This window comes from Prenolepis imparis, unplaced genomic scaffold (genome assembly GCF_030444845.1).
Source record: "Prenolepis imparis isolate NDT839.2.m4 unplaced genomic scaffold, iyPreImpa1.0 SCAF_1, whole genome shotgun sequence".
Lineage (NCBI taxonomy): Eukaryota > Metazoa > Arthropoda > Insecta > Hymenoptera > Formicidae > Prenolepis > Prenolepis imparis.
This window is the reverse complement of record NW_028141159.1, coordinates 18,596,228-18,609,657: the sequence shown is the minus strand read 5'-3', so window position 1 is coordinate 18,609,657 and position 13,430 is coordinate 18,596,228. Positions and strand designations below refer to the sequence as shown.

The 13,430-nt window shown below is 33.7% G+C and overlaps 1 protein-coding gene across 3 annotated transcripts in view; it reads right to left on the bottom strand.

Moving 5' to 3' along the window:
• The window catches only part of LOC145934657 (disintegrin and metalloproteinase domain-containing protein 10), a 64,914-nt gene that overhangs the window by 33,581 nt on the left and 17,903 nt on the right, over window positions 1-13,430 (bottom strand). For all 3 annotated transcript variants that reach the window (XM_083035269.1, XM_083035288.1, XM_083035278.1), the window contains one exon: window positions 5,139-5,257. In XM_083035269.1, the coding sequence (XP_082891395.1) occupies window positions 5,139-5,257 (119 nt within the window). The remainder of the gene's footprint in view (window positions 1-5,138; window positions 5,258-13,430) is intronic.

Sequence of the window (13,430 nt, the reverse complement as noted above, 5' to 3'; positions counted from 1 at the left end):
TTAATCTAAATTACATTTCCGTTAATTTAGGAATCTCTTATCTAGAGAAAGCAATTCGGTTACCTGTTATATTTTTATCCGTAAAAACTTTTTAATTATTAATTGTTTATTATTCAAGAACTAATATATTATGTATATGCTCTGTTTTTCTATTAAATAATCATCATTCATTATTAAATATATTAGAGATTCTAGTATTTATTGGGAAAGATAAAGTTTTCTCGAACTCTCGGTATAACGCAGGATTCGATATCACGTAGCGTACATAATTAATTCCACTTATCTCGACACATTTAATTAGTTCTGATCAGTAAATTCCTATCGGCGCGTTCACTCTGCATCGTAACCCAAATATACACGCGGTATACTAATATAATCATAATTCCTAAATTATCACACTAAAAAGTGATACTCTTTGAATTATTATTTTAGATTCACATACGACGATATTCACAATAACATAATTAACAAGATTAGTAAAATAAATGAAGAATAATAGCTCAGTAAATTAATAATAATTTGGCTATTAAAAATACATCAAGAAAATAGAGCAAGTTATAAATTTAGATGTGTCCCTGATGACTGTATTTTTTTTTATACCTGTCGATAGTAAGTAAAATGAATGAGATTAATATAATTAGTGATTAGTGTTCTAAATAAAGTTAACGGTAGAATTGATTTAATATTCTCTTCTATTAATCCAACACGTTCAAGTGAATATAGATAGATACTGATATAATAATCCCATCTCTCAACTTACAGATACAATTACAATAAATTAATGAAGGAACGTGAGCTCTCCTCTGCTGAGTTCAAGCGATTTCCCGGCGGAAATTTGTCAGCGTACAAGAACATTCGTTAGGGAAACTCGCGTACGATGCCATAACCGCGGCCCTAGCCCTAAAGTCGTCCAAGTGAAGACTACGACGTCCGGATATTACTACGGCAAGACGCTATTACGATGAGATTCAACTTCCCGCAATCCCGGTCGTCGAAACAGCAGCGCGATTCACGATCCGGCGAAACGACGGGCCCGCATTCACGATCAAGTTTCTGACCCGTTCGCGAACTTGCGGTTACGTTTAGTTCGCAGTATACGCCAAAATTATACCACGTTTTCTCCTCTTTCTCCCTCTTGCATCGTCCGATTCCTGCAGGAACGCTTGCGGGCATCGGATCATGCACCAGCATCATCTATTGTGAATTGTATCGATGAACCTAGCCACAGTGTCGTGCCTATAGATTTCTGTCAGTTCTATCACGCATTAACTCTTATCGAAAGATTTTTTTTCAATTATAATCAAAATTTTTGAAATGGATTAAGTTTGACCTGAATTCATATTTAAAATAATATTTAGAGATTATGACAGTTCTCGTCTAGAACTCTACGCTTAAAATAACAGTTTCATATTTATTTTGAAAAAAAAAAAAAGAATCTTTTCATCATTTGCAGTACTAAAAACATCTCAATCTGAGTTCAATAAAATATTTCTTCTACATATATAAATAAAATTATCGATAACTTGATATTTACTTGTGTGTTCATTTTCTTAAACCGTAATAATACACATAAAATAAATAAAAAAATGTTTTTACTATATCGTAGTGTGAAAATGAAGATTATGATCCGAAAAAATTGGAAATTTTATACCTATGAAGGATCGGTCTTTAAATTTTTCATTTTCCATAAGCACATAACATTAGCTATGGGTTCTAACAGTTACAGTCACAACTATGGACATACGTATGCTTATTTCCCTACTAAATGTCTATAGTCTACACTACCCTTCCCTATTCGTGACCTCTCCAGGGACAGCACCCGTGTGCTGTATCTCCGATAGGTGAATCTGGCACGTTTCCAAACGACAACTACGACGAAAATGAGATTCCTAGTTTAATGCGCCGAGCGAGACAAGAGTAAGATAACATGCTATCCGAAAATGTCAATCGACTATTCGTAATAAACCAATAATCCACATATTACGATATATTTGTTATTAAAAAAAAAAAAACTTTATTCGCGTAAGAGAAAGTAATCCTAGTGGCAAATCAATAAAAAAATGATACTATTTACATCATTATCACAGCAATATAATATAATAATTATATACTATTATATAGCTATTATATTTATATTATATTGCTCATGTCACGTATAATAATATTGTAAGAATTTGCCAGATATTCGCACGTAAAATTTCAAATTTTTGTAGAATCTACACAAAATGGCTCTCCCTCTTACTCCCGCGATTCATGCGCGGTTTACGATAATTTCGAATTGAAATCGACGATGGCTCGGCCTGCATTTCCGTCGATATTACGTCGCGCATTTCGATGCATCGCGGCGAGGCGCACGCGACCCGTTTCGAGATACGCTCTCATTCGAACACGAAATTTATTTCTTGATTTCGCTCCAGGTCGCGATGAGAGTCGTGTGAAATTATGAGGAGAATATCTGATACCAGTTCAGTACATACAGGGGATCACGGATCGACTTAATGATTTAACGATCTAATCGACCCTTTCCAGCCTTGCAAAGCTTATATATCTATATAGATTATTATTCATCTATTATTATTACTTTATTATTTATTAAGTTTTAATAAGCCTTATTATAACGCTTTTTTTCCCTTCCTACAGGAGAATAGCAGTAACCTAATCACCTAATTCACAAGATAAAATTAGCCTATTGCATAAACTGTAATGCATTTCTATATATATTATTAATAAATACAACAAATTATATCTTCCACTATATTTCTCATTGTGAAAAGTTCTATAAAGCCTTTGATAACAAAAGATTGAAAAACTACAATATATAACTCAAAGACACATTTATCTCTTATACGAAAAATATATAGATTAGTATATTAAAAACGATCAAAAATTAAAAAATTCTAATAAAAAAAAGTTAATATTACAAATTTTAAACACATAAGTGTCTATATAGAGTAGATATGTCTACTCTAATCAAGTCTATTATACTTCAAAACGGTAAGGCTTCTCATCGCAACCATCTGTGACGCCCTAATATCCGAAGGTCTAGGCTTAGTTAATTACATGGATAACTAAACACGGTGCTAATAAATCATTAAGATGTTTTTGTAAGGACTAATCAAGAAAGATTATTTCTGTTCTTCTATAGAGGGAGATTCTGATTCGCGTAACGTGGAACAAACTCAATTATTTATGGGCACATTAGCGACGCGAACTAACGAGGGCGTGCTTAATGAATTACTGAAATCGTATTCAGCCGGAAAACCATCTGCGGTTACGCAATGACGTTAAACAAAGCGTTAATCCTCTGATGCACTTTGGGAGTTAAAATAACCTCATGCGTCGCGTATAATTTTCTTGTCATGCGATTTTCGAAATTTTGGCTTATTAAAATATTAGTAAATATCCCAATAGAGATCTATACAATAGTGAAGCGAATTCTGAGCGTAATTTTGAAGTTTTGATAATTTTCTTGTTGTTCTTTGCTGATACTGAAACTACTAGATCTCTGAGGAATCGATAAAAAAAATCAATAAAAAAAAAACTTTATTTTTCGTTGATTAATTACTTTACTTTTTGGAGCATATGAATAGAATTTTAATATCCAACTAAATTATTAAAATATTTAAAGTATATGCATTTATATTTATATTATTATTTATACAATACATTAAAATAAATATAAATTATTACAATTATGCAAATTGAAAATCCTCCTCAGTTCTGTCATTTATTACAAAAGAATATAAAAAATAAAACGTAATTAATTATAATAAACGTGTTTGCGAGACGTCCAGCCTTTATTTGCGATGTTATTAAATTAAGAGTGAAAGGAACCTTTTTTAAACTAATTTTCGATTTTATCGCGATTTGAGAGAAACCGGTATTGAATTATAATTAAGCGGAGTCTTTCCGTAATGTGGAGGCGGATAGAGTGCATCAAAGGATTAAACAAGGCACCCTCAGGTGCGAGGTTTTACCAGGCGAATGCGGCCGCACATGTGCTCGCGAAAACCGCCTCCGGAATAGCAGACGGGGCGGCTATACACGCTATCCATCACGAAGCTGAAGTTGAAGGATGCCCGGCTAATTACTTTGTCGCGGACACGCTCGTCAGCCATGTGTAGCCACGCCTAATCTCAAAATGTGCTGACACTCTTTCGCCAGCGATCGCGCCGCGCCGCTAATGACGGATAATACGTCTCGTTTACGCAATGTAATTCCCGTACGCGGAGTGAACGTGTATAAATATTGATCTGGTTGCGCTGCAATGACTATCACGGCGCTCTCTCTCACTATGCAGCTATATGACGTTGACGCGCGATGCGAGAGAGCTTTCAGATTATCGGATTGTCGAGATTATCTCGATAATCTCGAATCAAGATCCCCGGCTTGGGCAAGGAATTACGCGCAAACGTAATTAGTCCCTTTGATGCACGCATTTTGCGCTTTTCTCTCTCTCTCTCTCTCTCTCTCTCTCTCTCTTGCTTAATCAACGCAAATAATTTCTATACTTTTTATAATAATGCAGAGACAAACGTAGAGAAAATAGAGAAATTTCTCAAAAGTTGCAAAAAAGTATTACGTATGGTTATTACATTTTAAAAACTTGAAAAAATAATCGATCACAAACGAGATCAATGCAGCATAATATTTGTAATATATATTTTTCTGCGTTATTATCATAACGCATATTTTTTTAAATTAAATTAATAACAACGAGGTATAATTTCATCTATACATTGATCAAATCGTTAAATATAAATTTATTCCTAAATTTACTGTAGAATTAAAATAATATAATTTGATTTGTTTGAGATGAGAATAAAATGATAATGGAATGAAAAATTCTATATAAAATATATAAAAAATATTAAATTCAATCTAAGCGTATTATGTATTTTGCTAACGTTCTCTTCAATTGTAAAATTGTATAAATTAAATTTTTTCTATTTGTCTCATGTGAAATATAACTTATTCAATAATTTTTTAATTCAAATACCATTTAATTTAATAATAATATTTAATTTAATAATACAATTAATAATTATATGTGAACCTAATTAAAAGTTAAATTTATATTTTCTTCAATTTGATTATGTATAGAGAAATATATGTAGAAATAATATAATTGGACTCACCTAAAATAGTACCGACGTAAGAATGCGACGTGTCGAAGGATATTGGCCCGTCCGTACTTTCGAAAGATGCGTCCTCGCTGAACAGACTCGCGTCGTAAACTAATCGCATCGTCCAGGATCTGTAAGATGAATTGTAATTATAAAGTGGCGGGACGAGAAAACTTTTTGCGGTTTGAATACGGGAAAGACTAATTGTCGACCTTTCTCGTGTGTCATAATAATGATAACGGCTCACTTTGGGTCATTACACAAAAAGCCGATAATCTGATAATAATATGAATAGTGAGAAGGAAATCGCCGTAACAAAGGAACGGGAAACATTAAATGAAGACCTATATTTCACTTATCTATAAGAATTATTCCGATAATTTTGTTTTTAAAAAGATATCGAGAATTTAGAGAATAATATCTTTCCAATATCAATGGAATAAAAGATAGGACATTTTCCATATAATTACAATATAATGTTCGAGGTCGGTTCGATAAGAAAAAAATCCTCTCTCTTTCATTATATTAAATTTTACATATATACATAATTTCTTCAACTTTCTTCAAATTTTCGAGCATGTATAAGAGCGTAATGAGATTTATATAAAAAATGTATTATTTTAAATCAAATATCTATATACAAGCTCTCGATATCGTATATCAATATAGTAAGTATTGCATGCGCCTGTAAAGGCAAAAAAATAATGTACATACACGTGCGTACAGAATAAATATCATAAATATCTTGTTCCATCACTGAGATGCGATATCGCTCTCTTTGAGCATACTTTGTATGAAATGTCAGATCAGTTCATAAATCCGTGTATATTTACTATATAGCTGTATATTTCAGTCCCTCGCATAAAAATAAAATATAGAGACATCATTAGTAGAATAACGATAAATTACTGATAATGAAAAAATATCATTGATATTATAAAATTAAAACATTATATTGAAAAATATATATCATCTCTATTCCAACAATATTGGAGAAATATATTCAGCACAAATCTCTCCAACATGTAAAATAAAATTATCAAAATAATTCTTACAAATAAGTGAAATATATTTTAATCGTGATGTTTATCGCGCTTTCTATTATAGACTCGCGGATTGATCTGACGATGCAGGATGTCCTCTATGATTTCGAGAGATACGACATTTGAAACCTTCGAACCTCTAAAGATCGCTTAAGCTCAAGATGAAACCATGTAACATCATACGGATCGAATGGCTTCTCCCACAGATTCAGCTAAATATACACGCGCTCTTTCACTCTTGCATATGACATTTACGTAACAAATTCGCCTTTAACGAGATCATATCTGTTAAGATTAACATTTGCGCTATGGATTCCTATAAATAATATAAGGAAAAACGACGTGAAATGGATTAATAGCATAGATAGAATCCGGACATTTGATTATGTGACAAAGACATTATATGTATGATAGAAATAAATTTTTTCTTTCACATTGAGTGATATGTTTTCTTTGTACAAATATTGCGTTTTACTTGTATAAAAGAAATAAATCGTATGAATAAAGATATATATGTATAATAAATGAGGATATGTAAAAAAGTGTTTTAATAATTCTAGCAAGTTTTTTTACGCGCTTTACTTTCATTATATTAAAATAGAGCGTGTTATTTATTGATACAAAATACTACAGTAAATAAATTATGAAAAAGCGAAAACTTGCAGGAAAAAGTGAAATATTAAAATATTATAAACTGATGCGTATATATGGATAAATTATTGACGTTTTCATAAAAACACTTTCAATTATTGACGTATACCATCGAGATGTACAATTATAAAAATAACGTATCGCGGAAAAAATATAATAAATAAAAATATAATGAATTGTTGCACGAAAACCGAATAATTCTTTTCAACATAAAAAAAAATACTAAATATTTTTGTAGAAAAATAAATCCCGATTGAAATATGATAATATTTGTTTTTCAATAAAGACGTACAGATGCTGATTGTGCATCCATTTTATCCATTCGAAAATAAACTCGACCATGTTATTATATTCTATACAAAATACAATAGATAAATTATAAAGGAGCTATTTTTGAAAGAGGCAATATAAAAACATGTAATATTAGAATGTGGTAAATTGAAACGTGTGCCCGAGAAACTCATTAGCGCTTTCACAAATACGCGCGTCGCGTATACTAGTTATTTTATTTATAACCGAAATGTATCCGTCCATTTAAATATGCAACATAATGCGTTTCGTACTTTAACTATACTTTATATATATACATTTGTAAATTAAATACATCACATATTTAATCAAGAGCGAGCCAAGGTTATTAAATAGAAAACATGTGTGACGACAAAATAATATTTGTATATTATTATTACAACGAAACACAAACGCAAACATAAACTGGAGTTTTGTTAATTTGAAAAAACTTTCTAATTTATATAAACTACATTTTTTAATTTATTTAAAATTCAATTTTGAGATTAATTTAAATTTATCTTTAATTAAATATGCGCTTATCACATGTTCTTCTAGCAAATCCTTACTCGACCAGATGATAAATCTTTTTTAAGCACATTGTAGCGATAATCATAGTGATAGTCATCATACGACAGGTGACTGATGACAATTGAAAAGATCGGCGAAAAATTGGTAATTGGTTATAAAATACGGTGTAATAATGATGATTCTCACATTGAATAAAATCAATGTTAGAACTTATGCGACTTTCACAATGACGATGCGCAAACACGTACCACGTTTCCGGATATCTCGTTAAAGTCTGATTCCACGATGACGTTGAATTTACATAGAAGGTCAAGCGAAACCAACCATACGCGAGTCACGTTAAATGCCACTACAATGACGTACGCTGCTAAATTTATATAGAGAATCTCAATATTGGAAGTACTCTAATAACATACTTTTTGCTTTAGATCTAATCTCTCTTTCTCGTTTTTTCATCAAAAAATTTGGAAATTTACAAACTTGTCTCTACGCTCGTTCATTAATGACTGATTCTCTTATTTTGTCAATATCTATAAACTCTACTACTTATATTTTATTTCTTACAGATATCAAATATCTAATATGTTCTCCCTTTTTTAGAAAGAATTAAGCTTTATTTCAACAACAAAAATGTAAATAAAACATTTCAAGCGATCACGCAAAAAACTAAGAGAAATATTTCGGTTATTTTGTACTATTCTTTCTTTGTATGATGAATTCTTAATCAACAAATTATTTATGGCTTATAAAAAAAATTACAAATCTATTACAAAAAATATATTGGCACATAAAAGGAAAAAAAAAATGTTTGTCACATAATTCGCACATTTGATTTGTACTTCATACTACAATTAATGCAAAAAATCACAAGCAATATATTATAAACAATTATGTACAGTGCATTTTAAATTTATCGATTGCATTGTTAATTTCTCTTTCTCTATCGCTCTACTTTCGATAAATGTCATCAATATTCTCTCACTCGGAGAGCAAATTTTATTCCTATAAAGAATAAAGTTCTCTTAATGCATTACGAACGGCTGCTCGCGCTTTTATTTAGAGACCTAGCAGAACGATCGTAATTCTTTTCGCGGCATTTATTATCATCGTACTAGCAGCGCAAAGACGCCGACGAAGAAACGACTTTAGCGTAACCCAAGCAAAAAGACGCTAACACGCTGGATTACCATAAAGATACGCGGCCACAGTCGGGACGCATTACGCGAGGAATTAGGGGAAGTGTAACAATTAGTCGCGGCTCTTTATGACGCGCTCGCCATGCTGCTTCCGCGACAATCATTTTCATAATCCAACATCCCCGCGCGCATTGAATCGTTAGCTTTGTTCTTGAAGGAGGCTCGTTACGTCGTATCTTCGCCCCATCGCATCGCAGCGCGTTGCGAAAAAGTCGCTTAAGTACCGCTTTTAATGTCCGGAGCTTGTAAAAGGCCAACTTTCGCGCTGCACTTGCCAATCTCCTTATCGCTAATCTCTTAAGTTTGTATATACAAGATGCTCTCTAATTTAAAACCGAGGAACATGCAATCTATTTCTATCATCGTAAATTTCTGAGACAATTAAAAAAAAACGCACGTAAAAAATATGCAAATACTTATATTCAAATGATAAAAATGAAGATACCAAGAAAAATTATTTACTAAATATTAATATACTAAAGAATACAATTACTTGTTTAGTTTCATTAGAAATAAATTTCCTTTGTGCTGAATAACCTGTCTATATATGTATTCAACGTTCAATATGAAAAACAGTTGCTGATAGAAGGAAAGGAGAGAGATCATGCCATCAAGAGATTAAATTTTCCTTTAAGAAAACTCGGCACCAAATTCCTTTGGCAAAAGTAGAACTTTGCTACTGGTATACTTTCTTTCTCAAAGCTACTCTTTAGTCGCTTTAGCCTTTAGCCTTTTAGATTAACTTCGTCAATAGTCTATGAGATGTCTGTACCTCTTTTATAACAAATATTGATTCGAGCTAATAACTACGAGAGATTAAAGCTATTATTTATTAATTTCGTGGTCTTTACTCTTTTTAATTATTACGAGAAATATCGATATATTAATAGAGTCAAAATAAAATCACATATCTATTTAATAATTCTTTGAGCATGCTTCTTTATAACAATTACAACTTCTTTAGAAGAGCAATTCGTGCTACGAAGCGGGAGAGTAGTTAAAATAATTTTTCTCTTTTTCCTCGAAACTGCAACTTTTGCATAACGTTTATTTTCATAATGATTATAAGCGCGATATACGTACTTTTTATAACTCGCGCGCGCTCACGTCGAGGGGGTAAATTTTCGCGATTTTTGCCGCACGGTGCCGCGCTTTAGTAACAAAGGTGAACTTTATTGTATTAAGGAAGTCCAGGCACACATGCATATCTTAAGAGAGGTGGAGGAAAAAGCAGCTCCGACCGTGCGCTCTTTAGCTTTCATATATTTCATAGCAGCCCATAACACGCCCCCGTATGCACGACGAAACGATGCGTTGGCTTGGATACTAAACCTGTGCCCACGTACAGGAAAACTGGATCCGCAACATCCGAGCTAGGTGCGCCGAGGTACATACACACGGCCTATTCATGCGCGAAACCTGTTTCATCGAGAAACAAAAGCACGGCTAGAAAAGTGAGAAGGTGTCGCCGCTGTATACGATGTCTATTTCCGACTATTCTCAACCGTACTGCTCTTTTTTCCCAAGATTAGACTATACAAGGTGTTTCAGAACTGGCGGAAAAGTTTTTAATGAAAGATTCCTGGGATCATTTGGAGAATGATAGCCTTCCTCGACATTTCCGCTTAATCATCTCCAAATGATACCAGGAACCTGTCATTAAAAACTTTTCCGCCAGTTCTAAAACACTCTGTATATTGAGAAATCGCTAAAATGTGTATAATGTGAAAATGGTTTTCTCATTTTTTTTGTCACACAGTTTGAAAAAAAATCGATAAAATATAAATAATTTTCATAATGCGATAGAAAAATACATTTTAAAGAAAGAATATGTAATATAATCTGCCTTAATCGTTTTCTGGAAAAAAGATGTTAGTGTACATCGTATAAAAAGTTCGTGCTGCAAGATTCTTTTTTTCTTTTTAATTTTAATTTTAAAATTTTAATTCTTCCTCGAAAACTTTCTTTCTACAATTTATGTATATATCAGTTTCAATATTAATATAAAGAATGAGAATCTCATAAATACAACGACCGGAAAAAAAAGGTTGCAAAACAAGGCTATATATATATTATATAATAAAAATTATATAACAAAAATGATTCTCATGGAACATTGCAGGCTATTTTTATAATTAATCCCTTGCAAAATCCGATATAGACGAGAGAAAAGGTCATAGGACAAATGTGTATCAATCTAATCGCGTTTTCACCAACAATGTCGCGATAAAATTTGCAAAAACAGCCCATATCGACCTATATCGATCTATATTCGCGAAAGATACGATAAACGACCGGCAAGTTTGCCAAATAAATACGCCAGGTCGTGTGTCCTCGACACGGATAGAGGCACGGAAAATCGCATTGCGATACTCGACAGAACAATCACCGGGTGGAGGCCCGCTCTGCGACGAGAAACCGGGGCGGCGCGTGTGTGTCGCACACGGGGGGAAACTTCTTCTCTTCCTCTCCTCAACTATTATCTTGCCAGTTTGTACCAGGTGCGCCGGGGTGGAAACGCCACCGTCGTGCGACAGTGCAGGAGGATTTCGAGGGGTCGAAGGGGGAGGATTGAAGCAGGAGGGTGTGGCGCTTGGTACGACGACGACACCGGGAACGAACGAAGGGAATCGCGCGCGCACGACTCGATCCCCTTCTGCTTTACATTTTATTGCCCGACGTGGATTCGACCGATTTACATAAAGAGATGTACGCTGTAGTTACATCGGTGGACTGCCAACTAAACTGGGGAGGAGGGAGATGTTCGGGGAACATTTCCCCCTTGTGTCTTTTGTACCACCTAAGAGACAGACGTTGCGTGTCGTTTGTCGCATAGAACGTTAGAAATTCGCGATGCGAGAGAGAGAGAGGTGCGCGAAACGGGAATGCCAATACGTACCCCTCGATTTTTTCTTGTTCTCTATTTAACATTCTCCGGACAGCTTTAGGTAGGGAATTCTTCGCAAACTAAAATTCTTTCGAGACTGAAACTCCCTGGAATTGCCGGAACGTAGAACGGCAGTAGATATTGCGTCAGGCGGAATGTATAGCCATAATAACTGTGCGAGTCGTAACGCATCAAGACAAGTGGCAATAGTGGGCTGCAACTTGCAGCAATCGTAATCGTTAACGGTTCATATAAATATAGATGCGATATAATGGATTGGAGCAGGAATCGCATATGTATTTTTTAAGTAAATCAATTTAAAATGTCATATATACGCAAAAGTTAAATAATAAATATATTGCATACATCACGAGACTTGTCTTGTTCAGGAGAAAAAGACAACTATTCATATATCAATTTCCTACCTCCCCGTTAACAGAATCACCACCGTCCTAATTCATCGACTTTAAGGGGATATAAGTGCGGCGCAACAAATTTTCTTCACGGCGGATTTTCGAAAGAACGGTAATCGCACAAGCGAGAAACGTGAGAAAAAAACAATGACGTCACGTCGTCCTCGTCGGAGCAATTAGCGGTAATTACGCGCGTCCAAATCCGACGCACGGGAATCGCGGGACTTGACTCACTGATTTCTCTCGTCGAGAAGATCTCTCTCTCACTTTTCCCTGCTCCTCCCTCTCTCCTTTCTCCTGGGTGCCGCAAATCCTCCTGACTGTCGGATCAAGAAGTACCCGCCAGTTAATTAGCTTAACGTCTATGAATTACGGGCGAAATTTCCTCGGAACTTGTTTCCCTTTCCTTTTCCCCTAGGGAAAAGAGGAAAGGGGGCGAGGAAAAGGGAACACGAGGGAAATGGGCACGCGCGCAAGCTATTTCTACTGGGTCACTTCGCTACGGCTGAGATACTAGACCATTCGTTGTAACTTTGCAATCTACATGGTGCACGCAGTCGTCACAGTTTCTTGCATAATGGATAGTTCGACAAATGTTTAACATTGCTCCCCGCGGGACACGAAATCGGACAAAATTTTCAGATCCGAGGTGATTTAATGCGATTATAAAATTCATCCAACACGATCTTCTCTATATTATTGAATTAATACGTGATTATCTCATACCTAGTCCTTCTATTTAAGAAAGTCGCTTGACATTTTGTTTCTATATATTATATTAATGTTCTACTAATAAAATTAATAAAATCTGTTTCATTATAAACCATATATAAATATTTTAAATAAAATTAACAGTGAAATATATAATATGTACGTCACAGACACGCGAAAAGTCATTTAATTTAATATTAAAGAATTGATAAACATGCCAAATTCCGAAAAAATGTTCTGAAATTTAAGAAATGGAATATAATGCTCTGAAAAATTATAATTCCAAAATTTGGGATGAGACATTGTCTCAAAAAGTTATAACTCCGAAATTAAAAAAAAAAGACAATATGTCCCACGAGTTCTTTTTAATATTGCCTATTTTTTAAATTCCGTCTCGTTCCGTCCCGTCCTATCTAAAAATTTTCTGAATTTAAGTCTTAGAATAATCAAATTGATAATAATAATTTTATTTTGCATTTAATTTTTCGAGGAAATTTTAATAAAACGATTACAATGATCTTGGATTTTCAAATGTGAAATTATTTGCATCCCATTTCGTTTTGCTTTTAAAAATGAAAGAAAGG